This window comes from Mesoplodon bidens, assembly GCF_964165515.1.
Source record: "Mesoplodon bidens genome assembly, chromosome: 14".
Classification (NCBI taxonomy): Eukaryota; Metazoa; Chordata; class Mammalia; order Artiodactyla; family Ziphiidae; genus Mesoplodon; species Mesoplodon bidens.
In genome coordinates, this window is record NC_138170.1 from 63,372,212 (window position 1) to 63,386,945 (window position 14,734).

General features: G+C 35.1%; 2 protein-coding genes across 2 annotated transcripts in view; one reads left to right on the forward strand and one right to left on the reverse strand.

The window, feature by feature from the left end:
- BIRC6 (baculoviral IAP repeat containing 6) overlaps positions 1-14,734 on the reverse strand; it is a 238,718-nt gene that overhangs the window by 148,205 nt on the left and 75,779 nt on the right. Inside the window, 2 exon segments of the mRNA XM_081254965.1 lie at positions 634-821; positions 10,197-10,343. Coding sequence (XP_081111091.1) covers positions 634-821; positions 10,197-10,343 — 335 coding nt within the window.
- LOC308627811 (small ribosomal subunit protein eS26-like) lies at positions 11,872-12,834 on the forward strand (the record flags this gene model as incomplete). Its single annotated transcript, XM_081254200.1, has 2 exons — positions 11,872-11,988; positions 12,200-12,834. 2 exons carry the CDS (start codon positions 11,872-11,874, stop codon positions 12,428-12,430), a joined length of 348 nt encoding a protein of 115 aa, XP_081110326.1. The 3' UTR covers positions 12,431-12,834.

The window sequence follows — 14,734 nt, forward strand, 5'->3', positions numbered from 1 at the left end:
GTGTGTGTGTATAATACACACACACACACACACACACACATACTTCCTTAAATATTTGATATAAACTTTCCTGAGTATCTGGGAAATAGGAATTTCTCAAAGCAAAGGCAGAAAGGAACCAGAACAATTAAATGTAAATAAGGAAACAAAGTTCTCCTCAAAACAAAATATTAACAGGAAATGGTTTCTCATGTTGCCTAACCTGATACAATTTGTCACCTGGAGTTGTAAGAAGTTTCCAAACGTCTGCTATTATTACTAAATTTTAATTCACATTAATTTAATTGGTCTTTAAAATGTTGTTTTAGGTTTTTCAATCCATTAAAATAGTAACTTTTAACTCTTATGTTTGACCAAGAGTGTTTATAAACAGAGTAAAGAATGGAACTTACTTAAAGACTGCACAGAAAATATCAATTATATTCCCCCAGATATGTATCAAAGAAAATGCATTTATATAAGTTTTAAAAAGTTAAGTATATCACAAAGATGGTACCTCAATTTTTGTAGAAAATGATTAGCTCAGATCGGTCAACCTAATTTCCTTTACAAAAATAATGGTCATTTTTACAGTATTTTTTCAGCTTTTGAAGTTTAGAGACAGCATGAACAAAGAGCCAAATAGTCTCCAACCTGTTGCTGAAGCTTCAAAAGCTGCTGCTGTTTCTCTTGCAGCACCTGTAGCTGTTGCTCGGCTGAAGCCATTGCATGAGAGAGAGACTGCAAAGCTACCTGGGCTGCTGAACTCAGGGCTGTCGAAGCTTCCCCAACTGTCCCAGATGATAGTCCACCTACTGCAGGAGTAACCCCGAAGGAACTCACTGGCATAAGACAAGGGGGGAAAAAAACAGGATGAAGAAAAGGTTCACAGAGAAACACAGACAAAGTATATACTACTTTCACACTAAAACTACAGTTAATTTTCCTTTAAAAAATAAGACTCTTTAGAGGAAATCTTAATGGTAAAAGTATATCGATAATAATAGTATTCAAATATAAGGATCCAGGAATGACGCGGGCCTCTCACTGCTGCGGCCTCTCCCGTTGCGGAGCACAGGCTCCGGACGCGGAGGCTCAGCGGCCATGGCTCACGGGCCCAGCCGCTCCGCGGCATGTGGGATCCTCCCGGACCGGGGCACAAACCCGTGTCCCCTGCATCGGCAGGTGGACTCTCAACCACTGCGCCACCAGGGAAGCCCCCAGGAATGACTTTTGATCAAAGAAAAATTAGTATGCTTTTGAGATTAAAAATATTGTCAGCATGAAAGAAATTTCATTTAATATGGCTAAACTCTTACGCAATTTGGGCATAAGAAACAGGCTGAGTTTCCTTTACTAAGTTTCTTACAGCAACACCACCTTCTTCTCCCTCCCCTAAAAACCTCAAACAACTTTCAGTTACAAGAACATCATTTAACAAGACTGACAACACCTATTTCCTCATTTAAAGCATAGCCTGGAAAGAGAATCTTGCCCACAAATATGCAAAGCAATGTTTCCTACCATATGCTCCTCAGAACACTAAGAAGAAGAGAAGCATGTCAGATGCACAGTCAAATAAGTCTGGCACATACTGTTTACCCATGAACATTACCATCATTACAGTTCTCTGAAATCGCACGAAGTTAAAATCTTTTTACTCCCCTTTTCAATGTTATTTAAATATACAGCATAAAAGAACTTTTTCCCCATTATATATTTACCAGTATCTGTGTAAAACATTTTGGAAAAAGCTGAAATAAAAACTTAATTTCATAAACTCACACAATTAATCTTCGACAAAGGAGGCAAGAACATACAATGGAGAAAAGACAGTCTCTTCAGCAAGTGGTGCTGGGAAAGCTGGACAGCCCCATGTAAATCAATGAAGTTAGAACACACCCTCACACCATACACAAAAATAAACTCAAAATGGCTGAAAGACTTAAATATAAGACATGACACCATAAAACTCCCAGAGGAGATCACAGGTAAAACATTCTCTGACATAAATTGTACCAATGTCTCCCAAGGCAATAGAAATAAAAGCAAAAATAAACAAATGGGACGTAATCAAACTTATAGGCTTTTGCACAGCAAAGGAAACCATAAACAAAACAAAAAAACAACCTATAAGAAAATATTTGCAAACCATGTGATAAGCAAGGGCTTAATTTCCAAAATATACAAACAGCTCATACAATTCAATAACAAAAACAACCCAATCAAAAAATGGGCAGAAGACCTAAATAGACATTTCTCCAAGAAGACATACAGATGGCCAATAGGCACAAGAAAAGATGTTCAACATCACTAATAATTAGAGAAATGCAAAACAGAACTACAGTGAGGTACCACCTCACACTGGTCAGAATGGCCATCGTTAAAAAGTCTACAAATAACAAACACTGGAGAGGGTGTGGAGAAAAGGGAACCCTCCTACTCCTACACTGTTGGTGGGAATGTGAATTGGTGCAGCCAGTATGGAAAACAGTACGTAGGTTCCTTAAAAAACTAAAAATAAAATTGCCATATGATTCGGCAATCCCACTCCTGGACATACACCCAGAGAAAACTCTAATTTGAAAAGATACATGCACCTCAATGTTCATGGCTGCGCTATTTACAATAGCCAAGACATGGAAGCAACCTAAATGTCCATCAACAGATGAATGGATAAAGAAGATGTGGTACATATATACAATGGAATACTACTCATCCATGAAAAAGAATGAAATAATGCCATATGCAGCAACATGGATGGACCTGGAGATTATTATACTAAGTGAAGTAAGAGAAAGACTTACTTATATTAAGGAAAGATAACTGCTACAATAATAACAAATGTTTAGTATGTATTACCTACTACCTTACACTGTTTTAGTTAATTACTACATTCAACAAATGAACCCTGAAGGGCAGGTAGTATGATTCTGGTCTTTAGTTGATTAAGTAAAGAATGGCTCAGATAAGTTACCCTGTAGAGCTACCTAATGGTAGAACTAGGGTTAGAACCAAGGGCTGTGTGACATCAAACCTAACATGAGGCATAGTGCTAAGTATGGAACTTACATCAACTCATTTAGTCTTTGCAATGGCACTTGAGTAGGTAATATGTTATCTCATTTTACAGATAATGTATCTAAAATTGAGGGAACTATATGGCAGAAACTAACACAACATTTTAAATCAACGATACTCCAATAAAAATAAAAATAAATAAAATAAAATTGAGAGAAGCAATTTGCTCATAAAAACCTGAAAAGGGGAGAAAAAAGGTAATCTGACAGCCTATCTTAACATCTAACAATGACTATATTATGCCAGAATTCAAATAAACTATTTTTAAAAACTAAGCTATAATCACAAGATTGAAATAACAACAAAACTGTGCATAGCCTCTTAACAATTAAAAATTTCCTCAACTTAAAAAAAAAAACATGATCATTACAGTGTAGCCATCATACACCTCATTTAACTTGCACAAATTCAACTATATAAGCTTGGGCAAAGAAAAAGCAATCATAACTCATATAAGTTGTGTGCTGTAAAATGAAATCCATTTGCACCATCAAGCGTTCCACCAAAGCAACAGCAGTTCATTCCAACCCTAGAGGGAAAATTATTAGACTTACTAAGGCATTTATGTTGTACTTGTACTTTGGGGTAATTTAAGTGATTTTTCAATATTAACCATGTGTATTTTAGCCCTTTACTGATTTTAAAAATCTAATGCCCAAATAACATTTAAAGGAAAATGAGCTAAGTCACAAGAAACACATAAGAGACATAAACAACCCAAGAAAAATAAGTCATCCTGCTACTACAAAACTAATTTTTAAATCTTTTGTACAGTCTGAGCTTTCAATATCATTTTCTATTTTTATACTAAGAGCCTCTAAAACTAGATATAAAAAAAAAGAGATGAGAACAAGACAAAGATGACTACTACCACCATTTCTATTCAGTATAAATGCAGGAAGTCTTAGGAAGCATGATAGAGCAAGAAAAAGAAATGAAAGATATAACACCTAGAAAAACAACAAAGTAAAAATCTCTTTATTAACAGATGATGTAATTGTGTATATTTAAAATCCCTAAAAAAAAATCCCTAAGAATGTACAATCTACAAGAATTAATAAGTTAATATAGCAGTGTCACCAGGTATGAGATTAATATACACAGATCAATTATACTTCTACAGACCAGCAAGAAAAACCTGGAAATAAAATTAAGAAAAATAACACTTATAATAGCATAAAAAATTAAATAGCTAGGTATAAATCTAAAAAGGATGTGCAAAACTTCTAGTGCACCAAGAACTATAAGACATCACCAAGATAAATGAAATACCTAATTTAGCATAAATATATACTAAAGAATATTACCATGTTAATGCACTGAAAGTCTTAATGTTAAGATGTCAATCCTCCCAAACTGACTTATATTCAAACCCCATATTAAAATACAATAAGTTTTTTGAGTATAAATTATCAATCCAGTTCTAAAATTTAAATGGAATTACTGAGATCTAATGTACAGCACATTGATTATAGATCATAATACTGCATTATATACTTGAAAGTTACAAAGAGAGTAAAACTTAAATGTTCTCACCACAAAAAAGAAATAGTAATTCTGTGACGCAATGAAGTAGTATTAGCTAATGCTATGGAGGTAATCATTTTAAAATATATAAATTTTTCAAAACAACACACTGTACACCTTAAACTTGCTCACTATTATATGTCACTTATATTTCAATAAAGATGGAAAAAATGGAAATACAAAAGACCCAGAATCTTTATGAAAGAGCATCTTTAAGAAAAAGAATGTTGGTCGATTACACTCCTAAGTATACACTCAAGAGAACTGAAAACATACATCACAATGAACACTTAACACAAAAATGTTCACAGCAGTATTTTTCTTAATAGCCAAAAAGAGGAAACAACCCAAATGTCCATTAACTGCTGAGTAGATAAACGAGATGTGGTACATCCAAAAAAATTTTTAAGTGGTAAATATAAAATGGAATATTATTCAGCTACAAAAATGATGCACTTAGACATGCTAAATGGAAAAACCTTGAAAATATTAAACAAAGTGAAAGAACCCAGACGAAAAGGTCATATACTATATGATTCCACATTTATGGGAAATGTCCAGGGTAGGCAAATCCATAGAGACTCAAAACAGATTAGTGACTGCTAGGAGATGGGGGAGAGGGGAATTGGGAGTGACTGTTAATGGCTACAGGGTTTCTTTCTGGAGTGATTAAAACGCTCTGGAATTAGTGGTAATGACTGCACAACACTATGAAAACTTCATATATAAATTTTCTAAATCTACCAAAAAAGAAAAAAAGTTGGTAGATTTGTACTAGCAGATTTTAAGACTTAACATAAAGTTACAGTAATTAAGACAATGAGGTATTGGCATAAGGCTAGATAAACTGACCAAAGGAACAGAAATGACCCACACAGATAGCAAACACATAATTCTGAAGAGAGGTGACACTGCAGTAGAACGAAGGAAAGATAGCTTTTCCCCCACAAATGATTACACATTGGAAGAGAGAAACAGTAAACTAAGATGAATTAGAAGAAAATATCCATAGTAAAAGAAGAGATTTAAAAGTTGAAATTATGTCCGTTATAGTGATGAAGTGTAACATACATGAAATTGGAGACGCAAAAAGAAGATAAAAAACAGGGCAGAGGCAGTGTTTCAACAGTTAATGGCTGAGATCTTTCTAAAGCTGATGGAAGATACGAAGTAAGCATTCAAGAAGCCCTGTGAATCCCAACCAGGATAAATACAACTGAAACCAATGTAGGAAATCAGGAAAATGCTGAAGACACACAGAAAGGAGGTGAAGGGGAGAAATAAAGGAGGGAGGGGAGAAGGGAGACAGTATGAATCTCAAAAACACCTTGAAAACTGACAACGACATTAAAAAAGGAATAATAAGACTGACAAGTGATGTCTAACAAAAACAGTGTAAAGTAAAATGAAAGATTACCTTTAAATAACTAGAAGAAATAATAGCTGGCTTACAATGCTATAACATGTGAAATACTCTTCAAGAATGAAGATGGGGGCTTGCCTGGTGGCGCAGTGGTTAAGAATCCACCTGCCGATGCAGGGGACATGGGTTCAAGCCCTGGTCCAGAAAGATCCCACATGCCGTGGAGCAACTAAGCCCATGTGCCACAACTACTGAGCCTGCGCTCTAGAGCCCACGAGCCACAACTACTGAGCCCGTGTGCCACAATTACTGAAGCTCGCATGCCTAGAGCCCACGCTCCACAACAAGAGAAGCCACTGCAATAAGAAGCCTGCACACCGCAACGAAGAGTAGCCCCCGCTTGCCGCAACTAGAGAAGGCCTGTGCACAGCAATGAAGACCTAACGCAGCCAAAAATAAAATAAATAAAATAAATTTATTTAAAAAAAGGATCAAGATATGTCATCTTGATCCAAACAAGCCAAATGTAGAAAGTTATTATGATATTCAGAAAAATTTAATTAAGTATTGAAAATTAGATGATACTACGACATTGATTATGCTAATTTATTAGATTATGATAAAGTGCACCATAATAAACCATAGTTAATTTAGATAATTATAATAAAAATGGAATCAGTTATTAAAGAGGACATCCACATTGTTTAAGATGCTATGTATAGGGGGCTTCCCTGGTGGCACAGTGGTTGAGAGTCCGCCTGCTGATGCAGGGGACACGGGTACGTGCCCCGGTCCGGGAAGATCCCACATGCCGCGGAGCAGCTAGGCCTGTGAACCATGGCCGCTGAGCCTGCGCGTCCGGAGCCTGTGCTCCGCAACGGGAGAGGCCACAACAGTGAGAGGCCCGCGTACGGCAAAAAAAAAATAAAAATTTTTTAAAAATTTAAAAAAAGATACTATGTATGGATAATGACTGTCGTTTATCTAATTTTTCAAAAAATATTTGAAATTTTCCCACAAAAACCTAAGTTAATTCATCATCAGTAGACAAGAACAAAAAAAGTGATCTTACAGGGTTTTCAGACATAAAGAAAAATCAAACCACAGAAAAGCTCAAAAGCAAAGAAAGAAATAGAGAAATGAAAATGGAACTATGAAATAAATCCAAATGAATACTGAATATAAAAACTATAATAATAACCATGGAATTAAAATACATATAAAATTAAGGTATAAAGCCACATTGCCATATAAATTAGAAAGGTGATAAATAATGTTCAATATATTTGCACTGTATGGTAAAAAAAAAAAGCAACTGGATTTCTGGATGTCAAGGATATGTGTATATTATGCTCTCTGGGATAACTGCTAAAAATATTATAATAAAAAGTAGAATAACAGCTCAATAAAAATACAATCACTAATAAAACGGAAACAAAGGAGAAAAAGAAACATCTAACAGGCAAGATGAGAAATCTAATAGAATATGTGAAAAACATGGTAGATCTGAATCCAAATGTATTACTAAGTACATTAAATGTAAATAAACTAAATACTCTAATTGAAAGAAAGGGGGGAAAAGCAACTACATTCTGCTTATAAAAGACATGACTAACATGAAAGGAGATGCTGAAAAGTTGAAAGTAAAAAGAAGGAAAAATATATACCATACAAACAGTAACCAAAAGAAAGCTGATAACTGGTAGAGAAATATCAAACAAAGTAATTTTAGAAAATCAGTCTTAGAGAGAGAGATAATACCTAACGATAAAAGATTCAATTCACAAGAAAGATACAACCATTCTAAATTTATATGGTAGCTTCAAAATGTATAAAATAAAAATTGTTGAAACTAAAATAGACAAATCCACAGGTATTAACGACAAGAATTTAACATGCTGATCTTATTAAAAACAAAAACAAACAAAAAAACAGATAAAATTATCAAAGACAGAAAATTTGAAGACCACAATTAGCACACTGTATATCCAAGTGGATATACAGAGCACACTTCACCAAGTGCAGAGTAAACATTATTGTCAAGCATTATTGCTGATCCTCTGCAACTCCCTATAAATTCTGCAGACTGACAATCAAAGTATTTCTTTTGACCCCACAGCATTTTAAATAGAAATGAATAATAAGATGATAACTAGAAAATCTTAATATACTTGTAAATTAAGGAGTGCATTTCTTTAACGTTACTTACTAAAGTTGAATATATGAAAACCCTATAAAGCAGCAAATCAACTTCTACATTCATACCTAAGAGAATAGTGTATCCACTAGTACTAACAGCACTACAATATAACAACCCAAATGTCACTCAACAGTACACAAATCAATAGTGGGTACATAAATTTTGTTTTATTCAGAGAGTAGAATCGTAAACAGCAATGAAAATGAACCAACCAATGAACCAGCCTTCAGACGCGCAGGCTCAGCAGCCATGGCTCACGGGCCCAGCCGCTCCGCGGCATGTGGGATCTTCCCGGACCGGGGCACGAACCCGTGTCCCCTGCATCGGCAGGCGGACTCTCAACCACTGCGCCACCAGGGAAGCCCAAAATCTTTTTTTAGAGTACTGGAAATGTTATTTCTTGACTTGGTGGTCACATGAGCAGTTTGTGTTGTGATAAATTGCTTCACTATACAATTGTTTTCTGCATCTTTCTGTATGTGCATTATATTTCACAATTAACATGTTTCAAAAGAAAAGGAGACAGGAAGCTGAGAGACTACAGTCATCTTCTAGCACCTTATAATCACTAGTCAGGACTTTGCCCTAACATTTAATAAGTATCCCTCTGCTGGTGGTGGTTTCAATCTGGGTGGAATACAGAGGTGAATGCTTATAAAAGCATAGACTACCTTTGGAAAGACAAGAAACTGGTCCTATTGTATGATTTACAGGAGTAGAAATGGTTAGGAATGTGAGGGAATACTTTTCTTTTTCAAACCAGATCTTTTATGTTTTAAATTTTATAACTTCTGAAAGTATTACTTATTCAAACACATTAATTTTCTTAAAATAAAAAATTAATTTCATGACAGTTCCAAAAAAAAAAGTCTGATTTAGAACCAAAGAGTTTTCTGGAAGTTTAATTTCTTGCTATCGCATGTTTCCATACCACTATAAATATGTAAGTTTCTACAAAATGACTGCAATAGTCCAAGAAAACAAACACAAATGAATTTTGACCCTTCTGGCATCTCCATATGAAAGAAATACAAAATTTTATTTTTAAGTTAAAACTCTCAGCTACATAAGCAATGAATTTCACTTAGTGGTTACTTCTACAATTGCAAGATATAAGATGATTCTGAATAAAAAGGCACTCAAAGGACTGTTAATTTCCCTTTAAAACACTTTGCCATTCTGGACCCAAGTGCAAGATTAAATTTTTCATGACTTCTCAAGCAAACTATTTTTACTTTCTGTTAAACAGTTGAAGAAACAAAAAGACACCTACTTACAAAAAACCATCAACAGCAGAATTCATTCAAGACAATATTCAAAAACACTTCTGGGACTGTAATATAAATGTAAAACCATATACCAATGTTTTTAACTATAAAAACTTCAATTATTTGTGCCCAGATAGAACTAACTGTAAATAAACACTGATCCTACAATGTGAAGAAAAAACACAGGAAGTAAGATATATAGAATAAACACAAGTTCTTCTCACTGATTATTCATTTAAAACATCAACAACACCATATATTCAACACACACAAATACTGGCTCATATATCCAAAGTGGTTTTAAGCTAGCTGAAAAAACAGTATTCCCTCTTCACTCATCTCAACCTTCTCAAAGACATTACCAAATATACCTTTAACTTTAAACGCAAGAAATTACACCATGATGCCAAATTGACCATCAAGACTGATTGCTGAAGGTGGGTAATGAAAATACAGTCTATTGTACTCGTCCCTCTGCTTTCGCTATGTTTCACATTTTCCAAATTAAAATGTTTCTAAAAATGCACATACATAAAACAAAAAGATTTAACATAGGGTTCTAGAGGGTAGGAAAAAAACCATGAATAGACTTAGAAAAGAATATGAAACCACTTATGATTTTTCCCCAAAATGTGCCTTCTACCAATAAGTTTCTACTAAACATGACAGCAAAGGAATTTACATATACTATAAACTGATATGTAAATACTGATATATCACTTTATTACAACATAAAATATGTAATAAAAGAATGTATATAATAAGAGAAGGTATATACCAGTAAACGTACTTGCATCATCCCTTTCTATTCTGGTTCCATCACTAGTTGACACACAAGTAAAGTGCAGAGGTTCAACTTCTAGAAGTCCAGTGAGAGATGTGAAACTACCTTCAGCAGCTGTGCAACTACTGACCTTTCCATTTCCTAATACAAAAAAGAGACAAGTTTTATAAAACGTGAATTAATCTTAAAAAGGCAATAGTCATATTGAGAATTATAGCTACTATTTCAATTTTAAATAGAAAGATGTATAAATGCATAAACACAGGGTTTACACAGGGCTTCAACAATGGACATGGTATTAAGAAAACACACAAATAGATACTAGTCTCCTAGCTACAAAAGCAGAGTTGCAGAGACGCAACCTAGTGGCTCTTCACATTAACAAGAAACTACTATAACAAGTGATTTAGATTTTAAATGAGGAATAGAAGACAAAAGAAAAACAATAAATAAATAAATAAAATAGATTTTAAATGAGGGGGAAAAATAACCAGCTACTCAGATTAGCTATTACTCAATCTGTTTAAGTATGCAAAATATCAGAATATATTCTATGATGTCAACGGTACAAATGACACTTATTAAAAACTAAAGAAATATTCTAAAATATTAGCAAGGTTTATCTATAAATTTTATATTTTGAATATAATATCAATATCCTAGAATGAGATATGCTACCTTATAATCATAAAAAGTTTAAGTTAGCACATGTAGTAGTAAGAAAGAAAAATCAAATGGTCACAACTATGCGAATCATAAAACCACAGTAAGAAGACTGGACAGAAGAACACAGAAGAATGAAGAGTGGTGTATATCGTACGAGGGGAAGAAGAGGGAAGGGTTATTTTTAGTACTTTTCAAATGTTCTAATCAGAGCACTACTTTTAAACAGAATTCTTTAACACACAAAGTAAAACAGAAAGAGAAGATGGAAAGAATGGAGAGATATAAAAAACATCATCAAACATCTGAAGGAATAAATTAAACGCAAGACTAAACCGTCAAAACCTTGTTCTCCAATGTCCCATTGGCACCCAGCATAGGACCTGACACGTGTGTTAAAAAAAAATTTATTGAGCACTTATTCAATAGAAGACATGGGAGATACAAGAATAAAAGGACAGGCCCTAGTTGTCATGAAACGCATATTCTGTTCAAGGTTACCAGGTATTAAATAATTATACAACTGAACCTAAAAAAAGGTGCTATGCTTTACTTAAGAGAAGTTCAAAGGATAAATAAGTCAAGGGGAAATCAGTCTATGCCAGGGGTAATAAAATACTTCCATGATGAGGTGATGAGATATATGGGAATAAAAGATTTTTATGTATTTATTCCACTGGGACGGGAATCCAGGCAGAAGAAATGACATGAGTGAAATCCCTTCAGTAGGAAGGAACATGACACATTAGAGAAACTGAAAGAAAAGTGTGCCTAGAGGAACATTTCTCAACCCTAAAACCCCTCTACACATCTTTAAAATAATTAAAAGAACTTGAAAATTGAGTTTTCATTTATGTTGGCTCTGTGTGTGTGTGTGTGTCTATATAGAAATATTTATCAAGGTAGAAATTATAAGATGAGAATACTTTAAACATTAATTTGTATAACAGTAATAAACTCATTAGGTATAAAAATAAATAGCATATTGTAATGAAAAATGACTGTTATGACCAAGAAAACAAGGAATAATGGTCGTGCCAAGAAGGGCCGCAGCCACATGCAGCCTATTCGCTGCACCAACTGTGCCCGACGCGTGCCCGAGGATAAGGTCATTAAGAAGCTCGTCGGGGCTTCCCTGGTGGCGCAGTGGTTGAGAGTCCGCCTGCCAGTGCAGGGGACAAGGGTTCGTGCCCCGGTCCGGGAAGATCCCACAGGCCGCGGAGCGGCTGGGCCTGTGAGCCATGGCCGTTGAGCCTGCGCATCCGGAGCCTGTGCTCCGCAATGGGAGAGGCCACAACAGTGAGAGGCCCGAGTATCGCAAAAAAAAAAACCTCGTCATTTGGAACATCGTAGAGGCCGCAGCCATCCGGGACATTTCCAAAGCGAGTGTTTTCGATGCCTATGTGCTTCCCAAGCTGTATGTGAAACTGCATTACTGCGTGAGTTGTGTCATTCACAGCAAGGCAGTCAGGAATCGTTCTCGGGAAGCCGGGAAGGACGGAACACCTCCACCCAGATTTAGACCTGCTGGTGCTGCCCCACGACCTCCACCAAAGCCCATGTAAGAAGCTAAGTTCTTAAAGACTAAAGAAATACTGTCCCCTGGAAAGACAATAAAATGGAAATTATACTTAAAAAAAAAACCAAAAATAACTTAATGAGAAGAGTGGTGATGTTTTACATTCTTGCATATCTCTTTAAAATCTGGCTTATCAGAAGGTAGCTGGATTTGCCCACCTGCCTCTGCATTCAATGTATTACAATAGGATGCTCTGGCAGAAATACATGAAGAAACGCTGACCCAAAACAAATATGTGATTGGAAAAGAACAGAATATTTTAATAAAGTATTAAATATTCAAAAACTTGAAAAGTGGTAGCTTAGGATTAGTTGCAATATGGTATCTGAAATCTTAAAAAAAGAACTTCTCAAACTCTATTACATTAAGATTAATTGGCCTATCTTATGCTTTTAGGTAATCTTCTGCCCATGCTTGATGTTGAATCACCATGCATCAATCATCGGGAAAATACTGGTCCACTGCTATATACAGATCTTCCAAATGTTAACACATTTCATCATATAATATCAGAAAATGACACTCACTAATATCATCGTAGCCCATCAAAAAAGTCATTAAAGCTCACTTTGGAGGAAACAAGTTTTCCAAAATTCTAATTTCTGCTTAAAAGTCTACTTCTAAAATTGGCAACAAATATTATCAACTGGATGGATACTGACAGGCATTTTTTATTCATTTTTGAGAAAATACCTGCCAAATAATCAAATCTGAATAAACGTATTTTATCAGTCATTCTCGCAAATAAAAATGGTATACCATGAAATAAGCAACTAGTTCAGCTTATAACTCTAACAACTACACAAGTGCACTTCCTTGAAACAACCATGGTTCTTCAGCATGCAGCAGAAGTGTTTCATGCACACTTCCCATTTCATCACAGGACAGTTAAAAGATGCATACTCGTGGGTTCAAAATTTAATAAAATTAACAATTTTTACTGTTTCATCAAAGGTATTTCTAAGTGAAACTGCCATACTTTTTACTCTAAGTGCGTGGGGAAGAACATCATGCTTTTGCATAATCAGTATGAATGTCAATGCAATGAAAAAAGGCAAGTAACATTGTTTTATCATGAAAACATTTAACCCGTGGACTCCCTGAAAGGATCTCAGGAACCCTGAGGGGACCTATGGACCACACTTTGAGAATCACTGGGCCACAGAAAGAAAACTAACAGGGCAGATCACACAAGATGTTCTCTGCTGTATTAGAGACTCTGGACTGCACAATTATGGAAAGAAATGAAAAGTATTTTAAGAAGAGAGAGAGGATGATCAGATCAGGTTTGCAGTCAAAAATGATTACATTTTTGCATTGTGGAGAATGTAAAGTGAGCCAAGAACAGATGCAGAATGACTAGTTAGAAAGCTATTACTGTAGCCCAGGTTCAAAACGACTGTGGCTCAGACCGTAATATTGTGATTGTGGGAAGTAAGAGGATGGGCAGATTTGAAATATATGTTGGTGGAAAAATAGACAGAATCTGATGACAGCCTCACTGTGGAGGATGAGAAACAGAGGATAACATTCAGATTTCTGTTTTGTGCCATGGATGCCATTAGCTGAAAAAAGGAATGCTGGATGGTGAGAAATAAAATGAAGAGACGTTCATATGGAGACGTATATCACGACTTCTAAGTCCCTTCTTCTGGGACTATAATACTCTATAATGAGTATGGCTGCTCTTACTTGTTTAACCCCCAGGCTTGGCCTGAGCTTTATGGTCCTCTCCTTACATTCTCTCTATAAGGAATTTCATTCTATCCTAAGGAGTTCAAAAGGCATCTACAGGTCTAGTTCTAACCCCTCCTCTGAGTTCTACTCATAATTAGACAAGTCACTTAGATAGAGACACACTGGCAGTAAGGTAGTCAGGAGCCTAAGTCATCAAACAGAGGTGTTAACACCAATAACTAAGGCAGAATAAGTCATTAAAAAGCAAGTAACAGACCAGAAGTATAGTATGACCTCTTTCATTAAAAATGCTCATAAACACGTGTAGCAAGTAAGTCTAAATAGCTAAGCATCCTGTTAACAATGGTGATCTAAAAGGATGAAGAGGTGAGACATTTTATATTTTATTTATATTTCTATATCTGATTTTTCTCTTTTGCTTTTTTCACAACTCATAATTTACAAACCTGAGACTAACTCCCAAAATTTACTTATAATTAATGTAATTATAATATGTTTACAAATAAATTTTTTAACATTTTGGTTTACCAATACTTGCAGTAAGTTCGGTAAGATGGAAGAAAACAAAAAATAAAGCGATCATTGCTCTATC